The following is a 24126-nucleotide window of genomic DNA, read 5'->3' on the forward strand; positions in this document are numbered from 1 at the left end:
ACCTACATTGAGATATTTTGGCTGTTTTTTTGTTGTTCAGGCCCTGCATCACTGTTCCTACACTTAGCATTGCAGGTTTCATAATATTGGCACTTTACATATGTATTTGTTTGTGTAACATGCTCTACGATGAACACGGCAGGCTGTCTAATGCATCAGTACATACAAGTGTCAGGAAACACTGGACTTGTATGTGCATGTGACCTAGTAGTTGAACAAAGCAATGAAAAACCGTGACATGAATAATTTTTCTCAGAAGTCCTTCCTATTCTGTTCTAGGAAATTGCTATAGGGGGCTTTCCAGCAGCATTGCAAAGTCCTTTATGTATTTCCTCCTGTTTCTTGGATGTATTATTTGTAAAATTACATGTCACATCTACCCCAACATCGTTAAGGTTTGTATTGAAACAATTTACGATGTCAGACAATAAATGTTCTCTTTAATTACTATTTCCTTTTTTTTTTGGGGGGGGGGGAGTTGGAGAAAACTGAGCTAGGAGGGAAAAAGGAAGTTTGTTCTTTGTCTGTCTGTCTTAATTGTCTTTATTATGTCCCCCAGGGTCTGCAGGACACTGAAGAGGTGTCAAGATGTCTGGCTTATCTGAACCATCTATTGAATGCCAACAGCCTGAGACACAAAATGTCCCCTAGTGTGGACCAAGGCTCTGATCACATAGACAAACGCCTGTGGACTTCAGAGACTTGGTCTGCATTCAGTAACCTAGCCGCCTACAGCCTGCTCATCTCCAAAGCACCTTTTGATGGGCTCAGTCTTCTGTGTGGTTTGTTCTCTTCCTTGCTAGTGTGCCAGATAAAGCTTATCAGGCTGTGAAAGCAGCAGCACAAAAGCTAATAAAGGAAGACATTGGTCATCCATCACAGTTACAGACTAAACAATCGTGTATTGTTGAAGAACTAGCCCATTCTTATAATCCCGATAAAGAAATAGTTATGGAAAAAAACTAGCAATATTTCTATTTTTAAGGAATATTTTAAGCATCTCTCACTCTATCTTCTGTATGTGCCAGACAAAAAAGCGTGAATCAATTTAGATTTGTATGTTCAAGAGGAAGTTAACAAATGAAGTGACCTATTTGACTCAGGCACTGATAGGACTAAAACTGAGAAGACAAAAAGCCCCGTAGTGGTAGGAGAACTTATTCCTCAGATCATGAATGATATCTGGATTCCTGTAATGAAAAGCTTTGAGAACATTGCACTGTGATCACTTATGCGGAGGCTCTTGGAGGTACGAAGGAACTGCTGAGAGTTGGCAGCTGGATCCAAGAGGAGATGGTTCCCAGTCAACAACATTCCTCTATTGCTCTACCAGAAGCAGAAGTGTGTCTAAGAGAAAAACAAGGCATCTTGCCTGTTGTCTCTGCTGTTACCCTATTTTCACTGTTTGTTCAGCTGTAACTTCAGCCTTGAAGGTCATTTCTTTTAAAAGGTTTTTAGCCATTCTCTCCAGACTTATGTCAGGTTTAGACTGAGTAAAACCCTGGTCTGCAGATTTCAACAGGGTCAAAGCCTTCATACTTGCTGGTTCCTCTGTCTAGAGGTTCCCGGCTTTTGCTGTTGCACCCTGTAATGCAAAAATGCCAAAGAAACAGTGATTCAACTTGCAGGTTTTTTCCCATAGATGTTAGTCCTTTGCAAATGCAGAGACATACTTTGGACAGAAGCTGGGGAGATAGATATATTTACCAATACTTTACTGCAGCAGCAGGGACTGATAGGATTGTCCCACACTGGAGAGATATCTGTGGAGCACAGCAAAGTCTGTAACTGTAGTGAATGCCAAGTTTCTGCACATGAAGCATTTTCTTCTGTGTTCGACAGGATCTTGCCAGCTGCTGTCAGATATGGATCTTGCATTGCCATGAATGTGAGCAGGGTAAACTCTATTGCTGCTACAGAAACATCTGGAACACCTGGCTGAGAGGATCCTGATGGAAAGTGTTCATTTAAAAAAAACCCCTTGTTCTCTGTCTTTTCACATGGAATCTGGGTTTCTTTCTATCACTTGATAGCTGAACTTGCTACTACTATAGCATTTAGCATGCATATATCATGAAGAGTCAAAAGACATAGTAAGTATGGCTAACAATTTATTACTTGTATTATTTTTAATACCTCAACCTAAGCAGACTCATCACTGAAATAATCTCAAAAATAATCCATTGCTATTCTGCAAGTATCAACCTAGTCATCTGTAGAAATCCTAAGGGAAATTGCCTGCAGAAATTATGGTATTATAAGGTGAGGTTTCTTTTTTTTTCCTTTTTTGTTTTCTAAGAGCTGCGTGCAGAGTTTATATTCACTTCATTCTCAGAATTTCTTGTGCACAAGACAGACGTGCCTGCTGGGTCCTCTCAGGAAGCATATTTTTATTGTTTTGCATTGTTTTTCTTGGCTTAGAGTCAGGACTCGATTCTGTGAACTAGTGGCAAAATATGATTTAGGGAGAGATGTGTAGCCTCCTAACCTCTTTGTTACTGCTAGTAACAAATTTTCATATTGAAAATGTGAGGCATGGGACACTGAAAATCAAGATATCATCTGCTGTGCATTTTTTGCTCAGTGTTGCACATATGCCCATAAAGCCAGTACCTACCTCTATAAACAAGTATGTGCATCATAAACTTGTCACCACGTATTTTTCCAGGGGTATCTCTATAAATGTTTGCAAATTCAGGGACTGAATGTGTTGATCAAATGTGTTGACAAAATTCAAATGTGTTTGTACCTGGAAACAAAAACAGCTCATTACTACCTCTGAGGTTTTTTTCTTCTTTCTCTTTTAAAGTAGTTGTTCACAGGAAAAAATACTACATGTCTCTATGGTCTTTGAGGTATGGAGCATCCTACTATTCCTCTTTAACAATAGTCTTTCAAATGAACATACTGCCTATTGGCTCAGCCAGTGAGATTTGTCACACATACACATGCAAAATATATTTCAAAGACTTATCTGTCATGTAAGACTTTAAAACTGTTTCCCCTCATTGTAACTTTCTGGCAATTAAGGTGACTGATTTACGCGATAGCAATTTAATCTATTGTCTTGAGAATCAGACGGATGTGACGTCTAGTCTTTATCTTTCCTTTTAAATGAGCAAGAGTTCCTGGCTTGTACAAAAACAAGAAATTTCAAACCAAAGCCATTCCAGTCCTGTCTTCTGAAAGAGCATGGGAACAACGGTGGTGTAGGCTATAGGTGACAACTGGAGGAGCTTCTTGTTCATGTGCAAGAGGAATCTCACACACAAGAAGGTACATTCATTACTAATTAAGCCTATGATAAAGTTATAGAAGGTTATATACTGGTAGACCTTACTTGTTTGTTTTCTGATTTATTAATGGTACCAGCTGTGTTCCAAGTCTGCAGTTTAGAACAATCTGGGAGGTGAAAGGAGGCTAAAGAGAAGGGTTTTACACTCCGTCTTTTTTCGTTGCCTGTTTTGTAAAACTGAAAGGTTAACAAAGAAAAGCAATATCTGATTTGGTCACAGCAACACAGTGCATGCACTAAAAATACAGTAGCAAGTGTGTAATCTGAGAATAATGCCTATTGTTTTCTCTACTGTTATTTCTAGTCTCATGCAGTTGCCACTTAGCTATCTTGCAGCAGTAATAGCCTTATGCCAAATTTGCATTTGCAGCATTATGTTAGACTGAGTTTTATAACAGATCTTTCCTTTCCTGTCTTTTGTAAATAAGACAAACTCCACTTTTGTTTCTGTGACTATGAATTGGACCTACATAATTGACATCAGTAAGAAGTGTGTATCTGTAAACTGAAATCAGAATTTGTCTTTGCAAAATATATTCCAATCTTTAATTGCAGGGTTCTTTTAGAGAAAGGTGTGTCTAGTTTCCTGACATTAGTATATTAAGCACTGTGTATTTAATCACTGAAATTAATGGCCTTAGATGGATCTCTCTTCACCTTTCATATATTAAATGTTAGTGTCTTGCCACAGAACACACCTGTAGTTTGCCATCTGCATGACACTCATATCTTATTATTCTTTTTAAAGGCCTGGCAGTACAGGAGGTAGTTTATATACATATGGAGAACAACGGATGATGTTTTGGTTGTAGAAAGCAGCAGGCAATGCTAAAACCGACTTCGGTGAATGAAGGTTTTCACCTCAGGTCTCTCATCTCTACACTATATCTTTCCTTTACTTCTTGCCCCGTATCTGAACCATATTATCACCCCGAAATCTGTGCATTATAAACATGTGATTACCATGGTCTGCCTGCCAGATCAGTTGACTAGTGCAAAACCTATATATTCTTTCCCTTTGCGGATGTCTGAGCAGGATGCAAATCTTGTGCGGCAGAGGTGATGTTTACTGGAGCCAAGTCAGCTGATCCAGTCTGGTGTGCTTCTTCGTTCCAGGTTGTCTGACAAACACCACCACATTTCGTATGCTTCATGTGTGCGATGTATTAACCTGTGTAAACTGGAATCTGTGTATCCATTGGGTTGCACTTTCTGGGGAGGTAGCCTGCATTTCACTGCAATGAGAAGTTAAAATGGGAACAAAGGATAGTTATCTTCCTAGATTACCTATTTGAAGAAGTATGGGTGGGTAACTAAATTAATGTGAAACTCTGCATGGATTACAACTTTCTGAAATGTTGTAGAACTTGAAAAATAACTTTCTAAAGAAAAGATAGAAAATGACGAGATGTTTTTAAACAGACTAAACACCCCAGACTAAAAATATTCTAACCTCTCTCTTGATTTTTGACAGATGCTCCTCTTGGCAATGCTGCTGACAAACCTACTACTGGCCACTGTAATATCAGGTAGGAAAACACTCATATTTTCGGTCATCTAGGAACTGCAAGAAGTTTCCACTGTTTCTTCTGTGAGATCCACTGTTTCACAATGCCTCTCTTCCCCTCCCCTCCTCTCCTCCCTTTTTTTATTTCCCCGCCATCTAATCCCTCAATCCTAGCTTAGGAAATATTCTCATCACTCTGGAGACACCAGTAAAGTTACTCTTTTTGTATCTTTACCTCGCAGCAAGTACTTCATTGAGTCACAAATACTCCCCGAAGCCGGTGATATTTGGCTGAATAAACTATGGGACTTTGCTACTACCCTATTGATTTTAATGGGCTTGCAGACAGGCACAAATGAATGAATACATGGCATTTCTCAAAAGATCAGGACTGAAATTACCCACACAAGGTTTGGGCCCATAGAAATATAGCAAAAAAGCCATTTCACTAATGCATATAATAAAAATCTTGTACATAGTCTTACGGACTGTCATCCCAGATATACAGTCTGCTTTGAAGCTAGAGCTAAAGGTCCAGGACAGACAATGATCAATGGTGATAAATTTCAGCAGATAAAGCCCTGAACTTTAAAATGATTGTTTTACAGTTCAAGTTATGTTGTGTTTTGATATCCAGGATCGTCAAATTCTTTGCTTCAGGAGTCATCAGTTTCCCGTTGCAGCCTTTTTGGCAATGATCACGTTAAAACTTTTGATGGTTCTTTCTACAATTTTGCTGGGGACTGCAGTTACCTCCTTGCTGGGGACTGTCAGAAGCACTCTTTCACACTCTTAGGTGAGTCTGCTAAGAAGTAACAAATGCAAAATGCTGTTGGGATGTGGCATTGTACTTGTGTCGGGTTCCATCATTGAAAATACCAACAGTTGCCCTTTGTCAAATAGAATGAACCACTGCATAAAAGGATCTTGTTTGTGTTTGGTTGGGTTTTTTTGGAAATGATTACTTCTAAGGAAATTCTATCACTTTGGCTTCTACTATCACTGTTAAAATAGTTCACACACAACTAAGCTGCTCAGGAATGGAGGTTTTCTTACTGACTCTTCTAAAAAGAGAAAGTGAGACCTTTTTTAAAATTTTGAATTTTCTAGAGGACTGTGGCTGTTAAAGCTGAATACAGGAATTGGAACTACACAACCCTGTAGAACTAATTTTACCTTTATGCTAAATCCTCCCAGTAAGAAAAATCCCATTCTGCAGGACAAAAGGCTTTTGGATTAGCCTTTGTAGCATTATTCTTGGGGACTGGCAAGAGGACCAAAAGTGTATATTGCTTTCATACCAAACTCTTTTGATAGATATTCTTATATTCACTAACGGTTTTGTTTCAGTCATAGTTTAAGATTTTTTACTAACTATAAATAAATTGAAATAAGCTGATCCTCTCACTCTGAAAAGGAACCATATGCCAATTTAAATAACTTTCTTCTTCAATTTGATATTTTGTATGTAGAAGAACCTCATCAGCATATGTTAACTATGAATTCATTGCAATATTTTCTGTGATTGATTAAATCTTATATCCCCCACTTTCACGTTTATATTGGACACATAAGCATGGCATAATCTAGATTTGAATCCCGTCTCAGTTTATGTATGTGTGTTTGTTTTTGTTGTGGATACTCTTCTGTGAAGTGCAATCTGCATTTCTGAGCAGAGCATCTAAATCGGGGCAGAGCTGGCTACCTCAGAGCAAGAGGTCCAGAATGAGTAGTGCATTGCACAACGAGCTGCAGCAAAGTCAAAGCTAGACAATGGGCAAAAGCAGAGAAAGGACTGTGTCTGCACCTGCCACTCTCTTCTTTCTCAGAGCCTGAGAAAATTGTCTCCCAGTTGGATATCCAATATTGGCACCCATCTCCTAAGGCCAGTTGTGATGGTTAGAGGACTTACCAAGAACAAAGATATCCAGGTTCAATTTTTCCATCAGTTCAATGGATTCAACCTGCTTCTCTTACTACCTAGCTAAGGATTGTTCTTGGGAGGAAACTAGGAAGGGAAAGAGCAAGGCAGATCATTGGCCACATCTCCTGTGGAAACTCCTACAGTGTGCATGGTAGAATGGAGAATTTACCAGCTAGAGACAGTAACGGGGAGAGTGTGGGTCTACAGCCAGTGCCAAGTTGTGTGTCTGCCAGTAGTTGATGCCAGCCCTCATCCTGGGACTATCTGTCCATTTCACATTGAACAGTTGTTATTGGCATAAAATAGAATCACAGAATGGTAGGGGTTTGGAAGGGACCTTTAGAGATCATCTAGTCCAAAATACCTGATGAAGCAGGTCCACCTAGATGAGGTCACACAGGAACATATCCAGGCAGGTCTTGGAGACCTCCAGAGAAGGAGATGCCACAACCTCTCTGGGCAGCCTGTGCCTGGGCTCTCTCACCCTCACAGTGAAATAGTTTTTCTTAGGTTGAAATAGAACTTTTTGTGTTCCAGCTTTATCCCATTACCCCTCATCCTGTCACTAGATATCATAGAAAAAAGGGACGCCCCAACCTCCTCACACCCATTCTTTAGATATTTGTAAATATTAATGAGATCCCCCTCAGTCTCCTCTTATCCAGGCTGAACAGCCCTGGTCCCCACAGCCTTTCCTCATAAGGAAGATGCTCCAGTCTCCCGATCTTCTTGGTGGCCCTGCACTGGACTCTTTCCAGAGGTTCTCTGTCCCTGTTGATCTGGGAGCCCAGAACTGGACATTGGACTCCAGATGAGGCTTCACCAGGGCAGAGTAGAGGCCTGGGAAAACCTCCCTTGGCCTGCTGGCCACACTCTTCTTGATGCATCCCAGGATGCCATTGGCCTTCTTGGCCACGAGGGCACATGGCTGGCTCATGTTTAGTGTATTAACAACCAATGCTCCCAGGTCTCTCTCTGCAGCACTGCTCTCCAGTAAGTCAATCCCCATCCTGTACTGGTGCATGGGGTTGTTCCTCCCCAGGTGAAGACTCTGAACTTGTCCTTGTTGAACCTCTTGAGATTCCTCTCTGCCCAGCTCTCAAGCTGGTCAAGATCCTGCTGAATGGCAGTACAGCCTTCTGGGGAATCAGCCAGTCCTCCCAGTTTGGTGTCAGCAGTGAACTTGCTGATGAATGACTCTTGAAAATAGGTGATATGCTCCCAACCCTGCAACATGTACTTGCAAGTTGTTCTCCTGCGTTTCAGAACTAACAATATTTGCTTATGTCTCATCTCTTCAGGTGACTATCAGGACGGGAAGAAAATTGGTTTCTTTGTGTATCTCGGAGAATATTTCAATCTTCGCTTCTCTTTAGATGGAAGTGTGATACAGGAGGACAAAAGGTATCTGTGGGAACAAGGACTTCAGCAGAATCCTCCCCCCCCCCCCTTTTTTGTATGTTACATTTCAAGAAATTAATATTTTTTCTTCACAGAGTTTCCATACCTATTGCCTCCAATGGTATATTTATAGAGAAGGAGGCAGGTTATTATAAAATATTCAGTGATGAGCATGGCTTTGTGGTGAAGATTGATATCAGTGGGAATATTCAGATACTCCTTCAAGAAAAGCACTATAATAAGACCTGTGGGTTGTGTGGCAACTTCAATAGATTTGCAGAAGATGACTTCAGAACTCAGGAAGGTAAGACTACACCTAACTGTATTTTAATATACGCTCCACACACTTTTCCTGATGAGTGATTCAACACAGACTTTGTTGATTCAGCAAAATGTTTCTACAAAACCTGTCAGCTGTCTTACCTTGATGTGCTGAAAAGCTGTCTGACTAAGTTCTTTCATCTTCCTTTCTCCTGAAACGAAGTTGCTGTCACACTCATTCCTGAGCAAAGCCTGGAAGTCTGAATTTAACGCTATTAGAAACTGTGAATCTTGAAATACAAAGCTAAAGTTGTGGGCTAAACAATGTATAATAACAGCATGTGGGGACACTGACTAGGAGAAGACCCAGCAAACAGGATGTGAGGAATACTCGTAATTCAACTTCTAGTTTTTCATGGGTTAGACAAGTAAGTATAGATAGTGTTGCAATAGCTGAGTATTAAATCCTGGAGGCTGATACTGGCGGGTTTGTACTTGGACTTGACATGGGATGCTGCTCTATCAAGCAAATAGCTTTTAATGACTTTTCCCTGTCCATACGGGCTGTTGGACTGGAGGTGCACTTAATGTCACCCCGATGTTCCTAATGAGAGGGAGTGACAAGACTGGTTTTGCTGCTCTATATACCTTTACACAAAGTCTGCCAATGTGGGTAAAGACTAAGGATTTTGGAAGAGCCTTGAAAAGTAATTTGGAGGACTAATCTTGATTTGTAGCATTTCAGAGGATCTTTTAATTCTTAGCACTTATCTGATGAGTAAAGACTTAGAATAAAGTTAAATCACTGAGATGAGAAATTATACAGAAAGTGACAGAGAACGTACATAGCTCTTACTGTGTGAGTAATGTCCCAAATTTTGTAACCTACATAGACAAATGGATCTGTGATTCTAGCCTGAAGAATAGAATTGTATCTCAGCAATTCTGCCAGTCTTTTACTCTCATACAATAGACCTTTCATTTATAATAATTCAGAAGGAATTAGAATTAATTATGTTTGAATTTGTTGAATCAGTGAGGCACATCACTAAACGTGCATGTTGGTTGTCTCCTTGGCAGCTCTGCTGCTTGGGATGGTTCATAGGAGAGCTTTTTAGCTTGCTCTGAGTAAACTCAGAATTTGATTAACTTACACCCTTTTTTTCCCCTTTTATTTCCACATATGGGGCAACTCAAGCATCTGGGATAGGTAATATTCTTTAAATGAAAGATCTGGGCAGCTATTGGTAGCCTATGAAGCAGTTTATTCTTCCCACTGGAGGTTTTATTTGCTGTGATTAGATCTCATAAAGGTCAACCCAACCCAGGATATGAGCTTGGTGTAGTGACGTAGAAATCTGAGGGCACTGAAGGGTTACCTTAAGGCTGCTGATCGACTGAACTCTCCTGTTGATGTGTACACTGCTTCCTATTAAAATCTGGACATATTTTGATTTATCAGATTGAGCCCTGAGTTCTAATCCATTAGATATATTTCTGGTCTGGATTTGTATTCGTAATAAATAAAATAAGATCTTTGAGCTTCAGAATAATATGCAATGGAAGCACAATATGCAAAGAAAAAAGACAATGATCTCATGTTGCCAAGATTACTGGCTCTCATCTGGAAATCCCTGGGGAGAGTTACACAGGTCTCAATGTCAGAGGCAAAGGAAGAGACATAATACTAGAGGTTATGCATTGGATATTGTGTTATAGCCAATGAGCATGTCAGATCGCTGAGAGGGACTAAACCTTTATGAAGGCTGGGCAGGCACCTCAAGATGTACTAGTCTTTGAATTGCTTTGATTTACACTGAAATGTTTGTTTGCTAATAGTTCCCTCCTGGTAGCGAGGGATCCTGTAGGAACCACCGTGACGTAAAGAAATCTGCAACTGAAATACTTTCTCCTGTCTCTCACAGACTGTAGCTCACATAGTTTAAAAGCTAATTCAGTACTTTTGTATCATCTTCATATGTGCCTGCACAGGAGGCGAATCTCTTGATTTGATGGCTGACTTCTTGGACTTCTTTATGGCATCAGAGGACCATGTCCCAAATATATGCAGAAAACAGGGTTGCGATGTGTTGAATCTAGACCATAAACAGTCCTTAATGTAGCATCATACATTTTGTCACAGTTCTAACAAAATGGCAACGTGAAAATGAAACCATGATATTTCTGTATTTAAGGAAAAAAAAACATTGTGGTTTAAGAGCACAGAGGGTTAGTAAATAAAGGAGACATGAAGGAAAATATTTAAGCTTACTGAACAGTGTGTCATTGTTTTTCTTTTTCTTTGATATATTTATAATTATGTCCTATAATCTCTCCAATCATGGCACTCCTAGGACTCTACATTGTGTTTTGGTGTGGAAACTAAGTCTGATGAGAGGATAACACAAATTGCTTCTGTATATATGCTCAGATATTGAAGTTTCGGAGGTCTAAGTTATGTGACTTCAGTTATGACACTCTTGCAACTTAGCATTGTTAGGAACCAGCTTTGAAGATAGGGGCCTTAGTAGCTCTTGAAGCTCAAAGTAAAAAATAACAGTCTCTGCAGTAGGTTTCAGAGTTGCAAACACAGTCATTCAGACACAGGAGGGATGCTGAGTCTCTCTCATTGACATAGTTGGCTACTAAATCAGTTAATCCTGCAGAGAAGTACTCGTGTCCTGTCAAGATTTACAAACAAGATCGATTGGATTGTACGCTGTTGCTTGTTTATTGGCTGTGGCAGTAAAAATGTGTCAGCTGCCCCTTGAGAGTCTGTTGTCACACTTTAAGCATAATTAAAATATAAACTCCTGAGTTCTTGTAAGCTTTTCCAGATTTTTTGTTTATTTTTTTACTTGTTAGTTTTTCCCCATGATCCTTAAGAAGGAGTTAATTTCTCCTGTCAGCTAGGCTCTGATCCTTTATTACCATCCTGTGAATGCTTCCAAGACTTGGTAATTGGACAGGCTCTGCTTTCTGACATCCTCATATGCTTCTTTTGCCAGTCTTTGCTCATACCAGAAATATCAAGTTGAATCTTTTCTAGATACTTGGATATCTATTTGTCAGCCCTCAGCCTGTGGCATTTGAGTATCTCATAATCGTTATCTTGAGCATTTTACAACTTCAGGTCTAAAGCACAGGTGTGAAGGGTTGACTTACATAATACTACAGAAGAAATCTGACACAACATGAGCAACTTGATTCCTGAAATCTCCTCAGGGTGGGTACACATGAGCAAGTTGCCAAAACCCCATAGCCTTGCAGAACGTTAGTAGTCAAAGGGCATGCTCTCACCTTGCGGAAAGCATAAGGTCATTTCTCCTCAATGAGAGAGGCTGCAGTGCAAGCTCAGTGTTTGTTCTCTTATCGTTGAGCTGTCTCACAGTGATATTGATGGGATGGAGGCTTGGATGTCCAGGTCATCATTAATATTTATTTGTGCAAATGAACTCACTCAAGTTCAACACAGGGATATTAATCCATCATTTTGTTTTTTGTGCATGTTACACATTCTTAGCACTATGGAAGAGGAAAACCCAACCCAAATTAATCCAGCATCCCATTATGCTTTTCTTGGCACTGTCAGGAATAATGTTTCTGGGAATCTGTCTACAAATTACAAAGACATTAATGACAAAATAATACTCATGACTAATATGGGATAAATGCTTCATATTCTGAGCCTGCTCCAGTTGTCAGCAATATATTCCAGCCTTTTAACCAGCTGAAATACAGAATACGTGGTGCCAGAGTGAATTTAGGTTAAACAGGTAGAAGCAGAGAGTATTGGCAAGGAAAAGTCTGATCTTTTGGGTAAAGTTTTTGCTCCAGAATTAGTATTAATGCATATGACTGAATATGCAATTTACAGGAATGGTAATGCAGATTTATTTATTTTTCCTAAAAACCAGAAAACTTTTCATCATTCTGAAACCCAAATTTTGTGGCATTTTAAAGGCTATCACTAATTTGATTTTAGGCAAGTTTAAAGTTTTTGTTTGGCCTAAATATATGACCTCATTTTCTTTCTTGCATTTTAATTTGAAAGCAAAGGGGATAGCTTCACTAGCTGTCATGAAGAAGACTTGCCTAGTACCTTTCTTCATTATACAATATTCATCTTAGATGCCAGAAACCTGCATGCATAACCCACTCTGCTTTATTCAGGATCTGCAATCAAAGTTAGACATTTTAGTTGTGAGGAATGTGGCTTCATTACTGGCTTGTAGAGTTTTGGAGATTGCTTTCTCTGTCTTGTGTATAATATTAATTTTATATTCATTAAACCAGAGAAGGCAAGAAAGAATTTATAGCTCATGACTTCAGTAATTCATATCGCTAATTTTGTCCACACTATTGATCAATTTTTGGTCAACCATGCCAATAGATTTACTTCTCTGGAACTTTGTAGTAAACCATGTAACACTGTGTAAAAAAAACCCAACCAACCAAACCAAAAAACCTCATTGCTTGGTCAATAACCAACATCTGAAAGTTTACACACTTCAACTCACAGTACTGTAGTGTCTTGAACAAATTCTTGCATGAATTTTACAGATGAGTTAACAGAGCCTGGGAGAGTTAACCTGATGGGCCTGTGGCCATATGGAAAATCTACAGGAGGCCTAGAGAAGGAAGGTCAGGGTTCCTGCCTCCCACTTCTGTGCCTTGAGCACGAGGTGGGTACAGCTAATGCGTTGCCTTGTCTGACCATCAAAGCAAACAAGCAGCATACCAGTTTTGTATTTCAAAAGAAACTAGTGATTTTCAGACCCTCATAGTGAAAACTTATTTTTCTGTCAGGAGTGAACAAAACATATTTGAAAATCTAATAAATGAAAGCAACTGTTCTGACCAAAAAAAGCCCACCAAAAGTGTTTTGGAAGTCTTGCCTAAAACATTTCAATGTGATGGGTAGTTTTAGCTTGTTTTTTGATTTTGTCTTTCCAAAAAGACAAGAGGACAGGAATTACAGCACTAAAGTCATAGTCCAACAGATTGCCCTTGGAGGTCCTACCTCTTGCTCAGGTGGTTGTTTTGTGGCCCTCTCCTGGAGGACCTCAGCAGGGTCATCAAGGCAGTGGGATGTTTCTGGGACACAGGAAGAAGGTGAAATTAGGGTTATGCTTTAATAGCTACCTCCTGAACCCATCTTGCAACCTAAAAAGATACTTAGAGAAAGCAGAAAAACTGATCATGGAAGGAATATAAGTTAACCAAATCTCTGCTGTTTAGGAGAGAATACACTTGCGCTGTGTGGTATGAGCGCGGTGACAGAGTCTGCAAACTTAAGAAACCCCAGGTTTTTTTAGTCTGTTTTTGCTGTGTTGTCCCTTCCCTTCCCTTCCCTTCCCTTCCCTTCCCTTCCCTTCCCTTCCCTTCCCTTCCCTTCCCTTCCCTTCCCTTCCCTTCCCTTCCCTTCCCTTCCCTTCCCTTCCCTTCCCTTCCCTTCCCTTCCCTTCCCTTCCCTTCCCTTCCCTTCCCTTCCCTTCCCTTCCCTTCCCTTCCCTTCCCTTCCCTTCCCTTCCCTTCCCTTCCCTTCCCTTCCCTTCCCTTCCCTTCCCTTCCCTTCCCTTCCCTTCCCTTCCCTTCCCCCTCAAGTTCTTCAGCAGAAGGAAACGGAGGTTTTGAGTGAAAGACAGTAAGTGGTGGTGACTGCTCTTCCCTCCACCCGACGTAGTGAGGTTTGTCAGGGACAACTTTCTGTCCCTGCTTATCTTCCTGAAGCCTCATCTCAAATAGATTTGAGAATCACCACACTGATGCACAGGGCATGTAGCACAGATTATGGGTCAAAGAGTCCTCTGCAAAGTTACCCTCTGCAGAAATATCTTATTCTCATGACCCCAATTTATTAAGCAACTTAGTGGCCCCAGAGTCACTTCATAGTTTCATCTTAGACTTCTTCTAATGGTGAAACCTTCACATTCAGCTGCTTTTCACGTTTTGAGGAGTATGGATTGCGTCTTACTTTGTTTTCGTAAAGCTACTCATTCAATGAAAATAGAAGTATTCTGAAAACACAGCTTCTATTACTGGAAGTAATAACTAATGATACTCAGTGAAATACTATGCGTCTTTAGTGACTGCATTGTTTAGCATTGAGGACAAAGCCTCTGGGGAAAAGCAGGGTGACAAATGTGCATGCAAAGTTTCGCAGCACTGTCATTTTAAAGTCATAGTGTTTCTCCAGCCCTTTATTTGTTGCCATAGATCACTTAAGGCTACACTAGACAAATCACTGTAAAAATACACTGTCAACTGCTCTCTCTTAATTCATTATTATCCTAGATTTTTACTATTGTATGTTGAGGAGGCTTACTTGGAGCAGACCCTTGAGATATTGAGCAAACCCAAATTGCTCAAGCATTGCCTATTCCAAACAACTTGTAGCTTATTTTAAGGGCCCGAGGACTTTGCAAGGAGGAAGAACTGCTCTGGCAAGTTGTTGGCAAATCACTTGTGCCTGTAGAATGGTCTGCTAACATGCAGACAGACGCTGGCAACAAGAGGTTTTGAAAAGCAGGTTCTAAAAAAAATCCAAACAACTCACAAAAGTTTTGAAATTATTTATTTTGAAAACTTTTTAATCAAAGGAATTAATCATAGAATGCAGCAGAATGAGAGGTATAAATTTACAAGGACTGTGGAAGAAAAAAAAAATCTATAGGCGCGGGAAAAAGGAAAAACCAGGTAACCAGCATTTCAATGCCAACAGTTGGTCTCAACCTTCAAATATTAACTTGTGGGTAAATGAGGATCCGGTGGTACCTGCCAGTGGGAAGCCTTCAGAGTCAGAGGAACACTTCTTCAGAGCTGCATTAGTGCAAATAAAAGGAGATGTAATTAATTTAGCATATTATTTCTCATGAGACCAGATGTCATTGTTACTGTAATCCTTACAACTCACAGTAAGTGGCATTCTCCTTGTTGCTGTTTTAGTTCTTCTGGGATGGGTTTTGTCTGCACAGATGAATTTCATGCCTTTTACCACCTTTCCCTGTCATCCTTTCCTCAGAGTCTTCTTTGACATCTGCTGTGGGCCTGACATAGGTTACATTTATAAGCCCCTAACTTGTAGTTTACAAAAGTAAGTTGGCCAAAGGCAACTGGCTTTATTGCATACACTTTAGCATGCTTAGTGTAGTTTTCATGACTACACTTTAGTTTAAGAACAATTTTATTGTTTAGAATATTCTATGTGTTGGTACTTAACGTGCAGCAGGTAGCTCAATTAATTGTTTTAATTATGCATGCATAGATATTATAACAATAGAAAAAATCCTATAGATATATTTGGGAAAAATTATTTTGTTTTCCAGATACAGTCAGGACCGTGTTTCAACATACTCTTTGCATTAGGTCTTGGGAACATGTTAACAGTGGCAACTTATATTCTCACATGCAACACAGTAGGGTTTTAAAACACTGAGAAAGAGTTTTACGACTGTTTTGTAGCAGGTACCCACAGAAGGAAGCAGAGATAGTCTCAAGTCAGCCAGGCCACAGGAGGCAAAATGGGGTGGAGGGAAAATTCTCTTTCTAGGAGGATCCGCCTTCTCAGAAGGATGTATCAAGAGAAACATCATCTCTCAGGAAGTGGCAGCTGTGCAGATTAACTCCTTCAGTTTTGCTTTTGTGGAAAATGCTTGCAAATCTTGCCAAGCCTGAGCCAGGACCTGCATGTAACAGGACAGAGGAGCATGCTTCAGGACTTCTTACAGCATAAGATCATGGGCCCAAGCAATTGTGGTCTACATTAACTTTCTTTGTAAACAAGATTTAGTTTCCGATAGGAGAAAATCAAGGTTAAATGGGATTAGGAATACTAATACGTTCTTTGGTGAGGGAAAGCAGATTAATTTTGTTTGCCTCTCTAATATGTCTCATGTTTTATTGACAACTCTTAAATTGTACAAAAATGTGTAGGCATGCCTAGGCTTCTGCAGATTACAGCTAACCAGCATTTAACTCCAACCATGCTCATGCAGGTGTGAGAAATGTTGGGAGCTGCCTGCTGCAGGCTGTAGTCTGTCCTTGAGCTCACAGAAGTCCTCTGCAGGAATCAGTCCAGATCACTGAAAGTGGCTTCTCAACAGCCAGTCTATTTGGAATAGAAATTCATTTGATACAATAGATTTTATTTTTAAAAACAGTTTTTAGCAGACTATTGTATTGATAGTATCCAATAATGGCCAGTTGTTGCTCAAACCCCATAAACAGACATATGCTTCTCCTCTTCTTCTTTCACAGGGAACCTTGTGGGAAACAGTTACGATTTTGCAAATTCCTGGGCTTTGCACAGTGAAAACAAGCAATGCAAGAGAGTGCAGACTCCAAGCAACACCTGCAACATTTCATCTGATATAGCAGAGAAGGTTGGTGCTGCAAGATACCAATTCTGGTTTCAGTCCTCCACTACCTGCAGGCACCTTGCCTGCCCTTTGGCAGAACACAAATGCTTCCTTGAATCCACGCCAGTACCTAACGTGGTCCTCCCTCAGCAAGCAGTTAGGATGCAAGGCATGGGAGATATCTGTTGGGTTTTTGAGGTTCAGTGTGGTCTGAGACCTCTGTACTGGGCAATGAGCACTGGAACAAGATGTGTGACTCCTTGTCTAGCTTGGCAGTAGTTGGCCACAGGGCTGGCAGCAGCCATGGTTAGATCCCTGCTCTGGGGCAGCAGGGTGGACAGAAGGTGGGATGACACATCCGCAGCGCATGTCTATGCTCTTACCAACACTTCCAGCCTGTCTGTGAGCCAGCATAGGGCTGGATGCAGGATGCAGCTGTGTGCTTGCAGTTCCTGAGCTGATTACTCTGCTCCCTCTTGGCAGACTGGCTGGTGCTAGCAGAAGAGTTTCTGCACTAGGCTGCTCTGTACTGTAGAGAAGTGTAATCTTGGGGTATGAGTTATGATTGATGTCTTATTTACATACAGTGTTGAGAAAGGAACCTGTGGCTGTCATTTCAAAAGGTGTAGTACATATATACCCTGCCTTCTTCTCCACTCCCCAAACCCAGCACACAAACATCAATCAGATAATGAAACCAACAACTGATTTGAGCCTGAAGTATGAGTTTCTGCCAAAGATATTTTGGTATTACTTGGGAAGGATGTGTTTAAATGATGCCTGTAGAATGAGACAGTTAATTCTCCCTCTAATTCTGCTGGCAGGGAAGCATCAGTTCTGAAGGCTCCGTGGGAACTGTCACTACCACCACCACCAATAGTATTTGTGAATGTGTTGCAGTTCATACACCTGGAAGTCACCAGAGTGGGGAGATGCTTTAGCCAGGCTATTTTAGACAGAGGAGATAACTCTCTGTAGGTGTTGCAAAGGCTCTGTGCCAGTAGGCTATTTCCCTTGCCAGGAGGAGGTTCCTTCAGCTATGCATATAGATAGTAACTCTGATTCATTGAAGAAACACACAACTGCTCGTCTCACTGTGACCTCACTCTGTGTCCTACTTTGCTGCATCAACCTCTTCTCCTCTTTTTTAAGTATAAACATGTTCCCTGTTTCCCTTAGACATAGGGCAGACACATACAAATGGTCACCAGCTTAGAGAGGAAAGCAGCTTTGAATATATACTAACTGCATGCGGTATTACAGGTTATGACTGTCATAGTAAAAGGAGTCTTCATTCAGTGAGGATTTGCATCTGATCTCATGTGCTCTGTTCTAAATCAGAATGATCTAGTGGGTGCCAGGTTAAGATTTATACCAGAGCAAGTGAGGCCAAAAGTCAGTTTCTTGCTATGTAAGCACCTGAGAGTGATACTGGTGAAACTAGGCTCCAATAATTTCTCAAGAGTAGTAGCACTTCCTGGAACAAACCTGCTCTACAGCTACCTCATTTCCTAATGACCCGGAGAAAGCTAAGGCTCAGACAAGCTTGTGAAGTTTTGACTATTTATACTTCCACTAAGCTTTTAGATGGGGATGCTTGTATTAGATATGTTCTGAAATTCATTGCTCGTGCCCCGTAGCACTGTAGCTTCAGTCCCACAGCCTATAACCTTGGCAGAGGATATAGAGCAGTGATTTCAGATTGGAAATCTCCAGCCTATGTTTCTTGCTTGAGCTGAGCTGGAATGTGTGGGGCATTTGGCTTTGGGTTGGGACTGATTGAACGCCTGACTTGGGAAATGGTGCACGGTGCCAAAGTGTGATCAAAGCATGAGAGGTTTCAATCTGGCTGAGATGTCTTCCGAGGGACAGGACTGTGTTTTAAAATCAACTACAGCTCTAGAGCAGGGCTAGTTCTTGTGACTAGTTGTGGCTGCTGGAATTTTATCTATTCAGTCAAGTTTAATGTTTAGAAAAATGTCAACATTGCAGCTGTGGCCAGGGAGTGGCATGCAGGACAAAATCCTGTCACTGCAACTATTGTTAGTTTTATATAGATGGCATTAAATATTGATGCTTTGTTGGATAAAGTTTGCTCTCCCACAAACTGAGTGAAATGATCTTCTCTCTCATGTGAGTTCATGAACTCACAGCATTTAACATTACTTTAACTTATTCACTGTGCAAGAATAAACACAGCACTATTAATAGAAGTCCAGCAAAATAACTGCCTGCTGAAGAATGTGGGGCTTTTTAATAGCCTGCTTGCTTTGCTTTCTTCAGCTTCAGGAATGTAAATCTCCTCCTCCCAGCTCCCTCCCAGCCAGGCAGTCAGCTGCTAGGTGAGGAAAACAGCAGCTTTGGTTCAGTGCACTCCTCCCACCTCAGTCCTCCCACTCAGGGTAGATCTGTAGTTTTCTTTCCCCTCCCACCACAACAACATCCTTGGAGAGGTGACTTCTTTGCAAGATGCAGTAAAGCTAGAAAGGTGTGTTACCCTTTTATCTTCAAGTCATTGAAAAGGCTGGCAATTTCGTGTTCTCTAGCAAGGAAGAGCTCTTAATAGCTCCATGTATCAGCTGAAGATCATGACCCAGCTCACACTCTTACCCTACTGTTGCTCTGGACCTCTCCCTGCTCTCCACCTCCAAAACACATACATGTGTTTGACTATTGCTCTGCCTACAGATACACTTTCTTCTCAGATACGTGTATTCCCCGCCTAAGGCTGGGGGCAGCTTTGTGTCTGCATGGTGGAGCTGCCTATTGGTTACCTTGTCTTGTGATCCAGAGAGCATGCCGCATTGGATAGTGTTAGAGGGAGGGAACTACTGCCTCTCTACCATGCCCTGCCCTCTGTGGCTGCTGTTTAAACAGTTCAGAAAATGAAAGAGCTTCTCTGTGTTGTCTGATTGATATTTTTCACCTCTTGCATGTGATGTTTTAGGCTACCTGTTCAATGAAGTACTGCAATCTAATAGCCTCTCAAATGACTACCAGCATGGATAACATGAATCTTGAAGAATCAAATAGTGATGTGGATAGCTGTGGTAATGAGCCAACCTTGAAAACAAAAATATGTGTATTTTAAAGGATTACAATTGATTTGATGCATGAAAATGCGGCCCACTATATGTAAAATCTCATTTTTCTGCTCCTGAAATACACAAGAGAGAGGAATCAACATTCAAGTGAAGTGACTTCTGTGAGTTGCTACTATGCTTGCCCAAACACTGCCAGCATTTGGTGTACTAAACAAATTGGCTTTGGATGCTTTTTACTTGGAAAGATGGGAGGCTAAATAATTCTCTCTTTGAATGAACCAAAAGAATCACAGAAGTTGTATTCTGAAAAGCTATACCTAATTATGATGCCAAAATATGCCCTTCTGGAATGACCTGGAGAAACATTTCTGTGTATCTGTATACATAGGGTTTAAGTTCAAGGCAATGAGAGGGTCTTTCTGAGTTCTGCTACTTTTTAGATTACAGTTCTTTAATGGCAATTGTTAAGCATTAGACAAATTCATTTTGTGCGGCAGCAGAAGGCAATGCCACAGAAATTGGAAGAATGTACAAAATTCCACCTACAGCTCCGTGTGGTGGGACTGAGGCAGAAAGGTCAATATGTTGTGGTTGCTAAGGGGTTTCAGTGCCAGGGCACTGCCAACTCATTTAAAGAAACACTTAAAATAGAACTCATGCAGAACTCAAGGGAGAAATTTCAAGACCTTCACCTATATTTCAGATACTGCAGTTACTATTCCTAGTTATAACCTTAAAGCCACCCTGTATTCTATGCACTGTTTCAGCCTGAGGCTTCACTTCCTGATGTGTTGGTTTTAGATTTTTCTTTGTATGGAGCTACTTCCAGGACTGTTTCTGCATAAGGAGGAACACTACAGCAGTGGTTGAGATTACCAGTATCTGGTGCTCACAATATATGTGCATTGTCCCCTGAACAAAGGAACAAGGACAGCTCTTAGTTCAGTCTCTATTGGAAAGAAAAAAAAGGAGGGAAAATAAAAATAACTTGTAGAATGATTTAAGTTGAAAGGGACCTGTCCATTTTGACAGGTCATCTAGTCCAACCCCCTGCTTGCAACAGGGCCATGCTAGCTCAGGTTGCTCAGGTCTTTGACCACTCACATTTCCAATAGCTCCAAAGTTGATGGTTCTGGAGGTTCTCTGAACAATTTTTCCAGTCTTTGACCACTTTCTGACTCTGAGTTCACCTTTCTTATACTTTTGTGTAGTCTCAGAGCAGCACCAACCACCATTTACGTGTTCCTAGTCCTTTCCTTCTAGTCTCTTTTTTTTTTTCCAGCTGGCTCAGCATGGTTGCTGTTGTCTGGGCATGAGAATTATTCCAGGTTGGATCTGGTTTTCTGGAGAACAATCATGTTCTCCATTCCCCAATGCTTGGTTAGTGTTGCTTTCGGTTTCCAGAGGCCTTTCTCAGAAAGCTCAAAACCTCTTTGTGCATGCAATTGTTCACAGAGAACATAGCTAAACTCTGCATGTATTCCCAATGGGCCAGATGTTTTTGCTTTCATAAACAAGAAATTCTCTCATGGTTTGGATATGTACTAACTTTAGCTGATCACCTGGACAAAACATCCTTTAGCAAAAAAGTATTTTCTACTCAGGAATTTTCCCATACAGGTATACTATCTGCTAGTCAGAGAAAACATCTAGGCATCTGCTGAAATCTATTGGATTTTTGGTCCCCATGCTTTCACCTCAGGTACTTGTTAAGGTACACAGGAGTTCATGTGAACTGCTCTAAAGCTCCCCACAACCACTATGTGTAACGTCTGAACGATACAGTATAATTACATCTGCTTAGGTAAAACACTGACAAAATTAATTACAAAAAAGTTGTGCTTCAACTGTTTGTTATAGGGTTATATCAGAAAATAGTTTTTCCACTTCCCTAAAATTGGTGCTATCCTATCAGAAAGTTTCATCAAAGACCTTAGACTTCTTGAACTGTGACATAATGCATACAAAAGAAAACATCTATTTGGGAAATTCCCTTGGAGAACTTGGTTTATGACTAAGTTTTCCTTAGGTTTTGTTCCATGCTAGTTTTATCTCAGCTTGCTGCTGTCTGAAAGGAGAGGTCTTTGTACCCACTCTCATCTCACTGTGCAGTTCTCTCCTTATACTATCTGTTGCTATGCTGATTTAACTTACAAGAGCAGAACAAATTGCTTTTCTTCCCTGTGTTATTTTTCTGCCATTTATCTGAGTTAAATTGACCTGTCATGCATTGGATAAGCCAGGAGGAGTGACAGGAACACGTGGCCAGAAGTAATTTGATTCCTCACATTCCAGTCAGACTCCATCTTTCTCTCTGAAACTTACTCTGTTCCCTCATTATCCAAAAGATGGTCTGATCATTTTTCTTCCTAAATACCTCAGTTGTAAGTTACCCTCTCTTGCTGTGTGTGTCTTCCTGGTACTCTTGCACACCAGCTGGTTTTCCACAGGGTAGGAATCGTTCTTTGCTTCTCTCCGTTTACTGACTGATTGACTGACATGTTTCTGGGTAAAACATCCTTTGTATGACTCTCTATTTTATAATAATCAGTATGCTAATGTACCTCTGTATATATGGTTGTGGCAAATAAATGGTTCTTGACTATGATGTTATTTAGCTATGTGGTTGTGTTAAATAATGACCATGATGTTATGTAATAACAGCAGTGACAGTATATCTAGAAAAGTTGGGTTCTCCTTCTTCTCCCTGAGATGTAACTAATTTTGACCCTTTCTCCCTCTCTGTTTCTACCTTTGCTCCTCACTTGTGCAGGGTATCATGGAAATCTGCCAGCTGCTAAGAACATCTTTGACCTTCTCCCGGTGCCACCATCGAGTTGATCCCGAGCCATACATTGATCTGTGTGAAAGAGACATCTGTGCCTGTACTCAGGGCATGGACTGTCACTGCTCAGTGTTCCTTGATTACATGAGAAGCTGCGCTCATGAAGGAGTGATTTTGGACGGCTGGCCAAAAGAGAGTTCATGCAGTAAGCTGACAGGATTACTTTTAGACTTCTTATCCTGAAATGAGATCATGCCTGTCTTGCAGATTTATGTGCTGCAGCTAAAAGCAACCAGTTCTTTTTCAGTATGTTGATTCAGGTTGATAGAGGTACGGCAATTTAAAATCTTTCAGCTTTCCATCACCCACTTTTTTCTGAAAGTTGTTCCTAAGGTAGGATTGTTTGAACCATATATGAAGAAGATTCTGAGCTGTTGCAAGTCCCACTATAGTATACAAAGTCAGTGAAAACTTATGTGATACATAAAGGTTGGGATGTTTAGGAGATAGCTCACATATGGTTCAATTGTCTGACGTTATCCAGACTTTACTTTTAAGTCATTATCTTTGTGAAAGGCTCTGCTTTTTTTTTTCCTTTGCGAAGACAATTGTTTCATCCTTTATTTGCTTGAACCAGTTACATCAAAATGGAGATATTGCCTTTTTTAAGGCAATTTTTGTCTAGGTTAGGAATCTTAATTGCATCTTGAAATGCTGCCTTTATTAGCCCAATTGTGCTGAGGTCAGAGACCTGATTGCATCTCTGCTAAGATTTTGCAACAAGGAAGTGCATAAATTGACTGGGGTGGTTCATGTTTATAGAGGAAAGGTTGTGTTTGCATCCGCTGTTAATATACACATACACTTCCACTAGAGAACCCTGGTTAAATACACAAGCACACAAATGAATAATAATGATGAAAAAAAATATCAATCTTATAGTATCATGTTCTCAATGATTTTTCTCGTATTTTTACATTAAACAGGAAGGACGATTTTCTCAGGATGTTTATGTAAATTGATTTCAGGGAGTAATTGACTGCTTTATACTGACAATATTTTATTCTCTGGTAAAGATTATTCTACTATTGTCCAACACTGAAGAAAACTGTACTTTCAGATTACGGTTACAGAGCAGGAAGATACAGCTGACCCCTTTTCAATGGATTGTACCCCAGAGAAGAGCCTTATTTCTAGCAGTAATTTGTTATCTTTCCATTGAGACATAAAAGGGATCCGATGGAAACTTGTCTCCTTTCTCAGTGTGCAAGCCAGATAACCTATATTTGCTAGGATTGTCTATAAGTCTAATTAAAACCATGAATTAAATAAACACCCTCTCATGTGTGGAGTTTCAGAGCGCATTGCTGACCCTTGATTTCACATAATTGTGGTTTTTTCTGAGTCAAGAAAAAGAGAGGTTGCCTGCTGCTATACTGGGAGCTTAATTTTCCATCACCCTTCATCTGTGCTATGATGCTTTCTCAGGAGGTGATGATCATAGTTGCTTTGGAGGTGTGAAGTGCTCTGCTGTGTTGGAAGGGCTCCA

The 24126-nt window shown here is 40.5% G+C and overlaps 1 protein-coding gene across 1 annotated transcript in view; it reads left to right on the plus strand.

The window, feature by feature from the left end:
* Positions 1-3164: 3164 nt before the first annotated feature.
* The window catches only part of VWF (von Willebrand factor), a 146057-nt gene continuing 125095 nt past the window's right edge, over positions 3165-24126 (plus strand). Inside the window, exons 1-7 of the mRNA XM_062007398.1 lie at positions 3165-3276; positions 4770-4824; positions 5440-5598; positions 8028-8130; positions 8223-8431; positions 16648-16772; positions 22566-22782. Of these exons, the coding sequence (XP_061863382.1) occupies positions 3247-3276; positions 4770-4824; positions 5440-5598; positions 8028-8130; positions 8223-8431; positions 16648-16772; positions 22566-22782 (898 nt within the window). The 5' untranslated portion in view covers positions 3165-3246. The remainder of the gene's footprint in view (positions 3277-4769; positions 4825-5439; positions 5599-8027; positions 8131-8222; positions 8432-16647; positions 16773-22565; positions 22783-24126) is intronic.

The sequence above is a fragment of the Colius striatus genome, chromosome 1 (assembly GCF_028858725.1).
Source record: "Colius striatus isolate bColStr4 chromosome 1, bColStr4.1.hap1, whole genome shotgun sequence".
NCBI classification, from domain to species: Eukaryota; Metazoa; Chordata; class Aves; order Coliiformes; family Coliidae; genus Colius; species Colius striatus.